We start from the raw sequence: 5703 nt of genomic DNA, 5'->3' as shown, positions 1-5703 counted from the left end.
AGACGCAGAGGGAAGGCAGAAGACCAGCAGCAAAGGAAAGGCGGACGAACTGCTGCAAACCCTTTTTTAGGGTTTAGGGTTTAGGGTTTAGGGCTGCTGAGGGTTTCGGGCCAGGGTTTAGGGTTTTTTAGACTTGTCCAAATTTCGCGCCCTTCAAAGTTCCGCCGAACGCCTCCGGGCTCTTCCGAATCCCCCGTCCACGGCTTGCAGCTCAGGGCCTAGGGTTTAGGGTTTAGGGTTTAGGGTTTAGGGTTTAGGGTTTAGGGTTTAGGGTTTACCGTGGAAGAAGGGGAGTCTGTCGAGTCCCAGTTCGCCCGTGGCGTCTTCCAGCAAGTAGCCGTTGAAGGCCACGAGGAGCCTCAGAGCTGCTGGCGAAACTTCGCGAAAAATAAATTGTTTTGTAATTAATTTTTCAAAAGACTTTCTGGAAATAAATCCCGGATTTGTGATATAAGTTGGCTGCCACGGCCCGCCCCCTGCTGCTGCTGCTGCTGCTGCTGCTGCTGCTGCTGCTGCGCTTTTTCCCGCGTCGCTGCGGCTGCTCGCCAGCGCGCCGCGCGCTGCAGCAGCAGCACCCGCGCCGCTGCTGCTGCTGCTGCTGCTCGTGTCTGCAGCAGCAGCGGCGGCAGCAGCAGCAGCAGCAGCGGCTGCTGCGAGCCCCGAATACGCGGGTCCGCCAGCAGCCGCAGCAGCAGCAGCAGCCGCAGCAGGCGAAGCAGCAACCCCACTGCCAACTGCAGCAGCAACACCACCCAACACGAGGGGCCCCTCAGGCAAGACAGGGGGCCCTGCAGCAGCAGCAGCAGCAGCAGCAGCTGCTGCAGGGAAGGCCTGTGCAGCAGCTGCAGCACCAGCAGCTGCAGCAGCGCCGCGAGCCCCTGCAGCGGGCGCAGCAACTTCAGCAGCAGCTAGAGCAGCAGCAGGCGCAGCAGCAGCAGCAGCAGCAGTTCCCGCAGCAGCTGCAGCAGCAGCAGCAGCAGCAGCTGCTGCTGCACCGCGGGCCGGCCTCTCGTACAGTCTCTCAATCTCCGTCTCAGTCCTTTCAAAGGGGGAGTGGTTTGCTGCTGCAGGGCTCACGAGGCGCGTGCTGCTGCAGTAGCGCAGCAGCGCACCCCCGCTGCTGCTGCTGCTGCTGCTGCTGCTGCTGATGTTGCTGCTGCTGCTGCTGCTGCTCGCGTCGGGGAACACAGAAGCAGAAGACACACTCATTGGGCTGCCAGCAGCAGCAGAAAGGAAGCAGCAGCTCTCGGGGCTCCCGCGCAGGCTGTCTACCTGCTGCGGGTGAAATTGCTGCTGCTGCTGCTGCTGCTGCTGCTGCACTTGTTGCAGCTGCCGCTCCAGCTGCTGCAGCTGCTGCAGCTGCTGGAGCTGCTGGAACTGCTGCAGCTGATGCAGCTGCTGCAGCTGCTCTTGCTGCAGCTGCTGCAGCTGCTCCTGCTGGAGCTGCTGCAGCTGCTCTTGCTGCAGCTGCTGCAGCTGCTCTTGCTGCAGCCGCAGCTCCTGCTGCTGCAGCACCTGCGGCCCCAGGAATGCCAGCAGCTGCTGACTCTCCTCCGGAGTGCCAGCAGCAGCAGCAGCAGCAGCAGCAGCAGCTAAACGCACTCCGCCCACTGTACGCGCTGCAGGACTCCAGCAGCTGGCAGACTCGTAGCTGCTGCTGCTGCTGCTGCTGCTGTTGCTGCTGCTGCTCCCGCCGCCGGCCATGCTGCTGCTGCCACTGAGACTGCCTCTGCTGCACAGGTTGTTCTGGCTGCCGCTGCTGCTTTGGATGCTGCTGCTGCTGTTGCTCCTGTTGATGCTGCTGCTGCTGTTGCTCCTGTTGATATTGCTGCTGCTGCTGCTGCTGCTGCTGCTGCTGCTGCCTTCAAAGCCACTGCGGCAGTCCTCAGTTGCGTCGCCAATGCATGCAGCTGTGGCTGAGGAGTTGCTTGTATCGCCTTGCTGCTGCTGCTGCTGCTGCTGCTGCTGCATCTGCCAGCGCCGCTGCTGCTGCTGCTGCTGCTGCCGCTGCTGCTGCTGCTGCTGCGCCTTTCGTCCCGCTGCTGCTGCTGCTGCTGCTGCTGCTCCCGTCTCTCTTGCTGCAGCTGCGGCGAGGACTTTCCCGTTGTGTTGCTGCTGCTGCTGCTGCGTCAGCCCATAAAGTTGTTTGTTTTTGCCAAAGACACCCGAAGGAGTGCCTCAGTGTTGGCGGGAGCTGCTGCGCTGCTGCTGCTGCTGCTGCTGCTGCTGCTGCTGCACTGGCAGCTGCTTCTGCTGCAGTTGCTGCTGCGAACGCCGCCGCTTTGTCTTTTGGCTTTTGCTGTTGCTTCTTCCAACAGAAATTGTCAATTTGAATTTATTGAAAGTGGCAAAAATGAGTGCGGCAGCCCGCGTTGCTGCTGCTGCTGCTGCTGCTGCTGCTGCTGCTGCTGCTGCTGCTGGTCTCGAGAGGTGCAGCAGGCAGCAGCAGGCGGGGGTCCTCGGAGTGTACGTACACCTGAGCAGGCCCGCCAGCTGCTGCAGCAAATGCCATAATAGAATTGTTAATTATAAAACATTTAATTTATTTTTAATTAAACAAAAAGTGGAATTTGTTGGCTCGGGGACTCCGGAATGGCCCGGGGGCTGCACTCGAGGCCAGCAGCAGCAGCAGCAGCAGCAGCAACACTGCAGCAAGCTGCGCCTTCTGCTGCAGGGAGAAAGTTCGAAAAACCAATTGCTGCTGCTGCTGCTGCTGCTGCTGCTGCTGCTGCTTAAAAAGGATATTGCTGCTGTTAAAAAGAAAGGAGGAACGCGGCGCGGCTGCTGCACCAGTGGTCCTCGGCCCGCAAGACTGGAAAGTCTTTGCTGCTGTCTTTATTTTGTTTTGAACTTCAAAGTTTTATTTATTTTAAATTTATTTAAAAGATTAATCTGAAAAGAAAGCTTCTGCTGCAGCAGCAGGGGGCAGCAGGCCCGCTGCGCGCAGCGATGGACCACTGGTGCAAGAGTGGCTGCTGCAGTGCTGCAGCAGCTGCTGCGCTGCGCTCAGCAGCAGCAACGAGCCGCAGCAAACACTTTAATTCCATTTTAAATTAATAATTTAATTTAAATTTAAAATAATAATCTTTAATAAACTTCAAAATCCGCAATTCGCTTTCGTGGCCGTCCCAAGTGTACATACAGCTTCGGTTGCCCACGGCTTCCGAGCCTTGTTCCTCCTTTTCAGAAGTTTAAAAGTTTAAATATTATTTTAAATTCATTTTTAATTTAAATTTAAATTCATTTTTAATTTAAAATAACATTTAATTCTTCTTTTTGAACTCTTTTCTGCTGCCAATTCGCGCGCGCGAGCTCTGCGGGCTGGCAGCAGCAGCAGCGCGCAACTTGCTGCTCCCCAGACTGCAGCAGCAAAACTTGAATTCCCGAAACTTGAACTTGCAATAAAACAAAACTAAAAATAATTCTTTTTAAAAACTGACTGCAGCTTTTTCGTTTCAACTGGAGCTGAACTGGCGGCGAGTTGGAGGCCACTGGGAGCTGGAGTGTCTGTACACCTCGTGAGATGAAGAGAATCGGAATTTCGGGATTTGCCAAGTGCTCCCCAAAACAAAAATCAATTAAATTAATTCTTTAGAATTAAAAGACTTTTATCTTTTTAATTAACGAATTCTTCAAAATATAAATTCGAAAATGGTTTTTTGAATTTGAGAAAAAGTTGAATTTCAGTTTCAGCCAAATATTACAGAAACGCGAAACTCCATTTTCCAACTGGCTGCAGAAAATGTTGAATTCGGATTCTCTAATTTTCAAATTAATTAGAAATAAATTTATTTGTAGTTTTAGTTAAAAGTAAAATACTTTGTGAATTAAATGGAATGATAGATTCCAACCCGCGTAAGAATTCTGATTTCAAAAATGAAAGTTGAATTTTAATTTCAAATTGAATTTTAAGCTGCAGCTTTCTTTCCAAAATGTTGAATTTGAACTTCCACGAATTATTCAAAAAGTTGAACTTCAGATTTTAATCAACTCTTCAAAAAGTTGAACTCCACTTTCAACTAATTTTTGTTTAATTGTTTTGAATGTGAAATTAAACTTTCATTTTATTTCGCAAAATGCAGAATTAAAATTCAGAATTAAATTTTAAAAGGTTCAAATTCAAGTTCGCCGCGAAATGCAGAAAAGTTGAATTCAAGTGCCGAATCTGAATTTTGGAAACAGCAGCAAAACTGAAGTTAAAAACGAAATTTTTGCGTCAAAAAGATCCAAATTTCAAAAAAATTGCCAAAACTATTTTATTAATTTCAAAAGGCTTTTTAAATAATCCAAAAATCCCAAAAATCCGAAAAATTCAAAAACTCCAAAAGTTGAATTCGGGTGTCTGTACACCTCGTGCCGCAGAACGTGGGTGAAACGAAAGCTGAATTTTCTGCTTTTTGAAATTTGAAATAAAATTATTTTATTAATTCAGACAAGAGTCACGAAAGCTCATTAAAATGTATTTTGAAACGGAGAAATAACGGAAACTTTGGTGCAGCAAGCGCAGCAGCAGCCGCGCAGCAGCAGCAGCACAGCCAGCTAGCTGCCGCTGCTAGCTAGCTGCCACCGCTAGCTAGCTGCCGCCGCCAGCTAGCTGCCGCAGCTAGCTGCCCCTGAGCGCTAGCTGGCAGCTAGCTATCGGTGGCAGCTAGCTAGCTGTGTAGCTAGCTGGCAGCAGCAGCTAGCTAGCTGCCACCGCTAGCTAGCTACGAGCTAGCTGGCAGCTAGCTGCCAGCTAGCTGGCAGCTAGCTTGGGAGGCCCTGCCTGTGGGCCCGGACTAGCTGTTGATTTCACTAATTAGTTAATTAAATTCTTTAATTTCATTTGCTTTCAATTAATTTATTTTATTTCACTCTTTAATCTTCTTAGCTAGCTAGCCCGGGGCTGCTGACTCGCTAGCTAGCCACAAGGCGTGGCCTAGCTAGCTGCAAAGCCCAGGCTAGCTAGCCACAGAGACTGGCCTAGCTAGCTATAAAGCCTGGCCCAGCTAGCCCAAGAAAAAGGCCTAGCTAGCTACGGGTCCTGGGCTAGCTAGCTACAGGTCTTAGGCTAGCTAGCCACAAGGCCCAGGCTAGCTAGCCACAAAATTTGGGCTAGCTAGCCACAAAGCCCGGGACAGCTAGCCATAAGTCCTGGGCTAGCTAGCTACAAGGCCCGGGCTAGCTAGCTACAAAGCCCAGGCTAGCTAGCCATAAAGCCCGGGCTAGCTAGCTACAAAGCCTTGGCTAGCTAGCCACAAAGCAGGGGCTTTGGACTTCTTTTAAATTCATTTAATTGAAAACTTGATTTTAAAAAGTGGCAAAGTTTGCGCCGCGGGGCCCCACAAGTTGAAAAGATGGATTTTATTTTATTTTCAAATGTTTATTTTCATTTCACAATTATTCTTCTTATATATATATATTTCACATATATTTATGTAGGATATATATTATATTATGTATATAACACATGTATCTATGTATATTATTCTTTATATATATATATATATATAATATGAATCTGTATATATTATTATATTTATATATATAATATATATATCTATATATATTATTCTGTTTATATATACATATAATCACTATATATATATATACATATATGTATATATATATATACACATATATATGCATATATATACATACATGTATATATATATATATGTATTTATATGTATATATATGCATATATACATATATGTATGTATA

General features: G+C 48.7%; 1 protein-coding gene across 1 annotated transcript; it reads right to left on the bottom strand.

Moving 5' to 3' along the window:
- Positions 1-267: 267 nt before the first annotated feature.
- On the bottom strand, positions 268-1971 carry ENH_00079770 (hypothetical protein; the record flags this gene model as incomplete). The annotated part of the gene is made up of 1 exon (XM_013577755.1): positions 268-1971. A coding segment is annotated over one exon (1704 nt), but the record flags the coding sequence as incomplete, so codon positions are not given.
- Positions 1972-5703: the final 3732 nt, after the last annotated feature.

The sequence above is a fragment of the Eimeria necatrix genome, genomic scaffold (genome assembly GCF_000499385.1).
Source record: "Eimeria necatrix Houghton genomic scaffold, Enh_scaff858, whole genome shotgun sequence".
NCBI classification, from domain to species: Eukaryota; Apicomplexa; class Conoidasida; order Eucoccidiorida; family Eimeriidae; genus Eimeria; species Eimeria necatrix.
The sequence above is the reverse complement of the archived record's forward strand: the minus strand, read 5'-3'. Positions and strand labels throughout refer to the sequence as shown.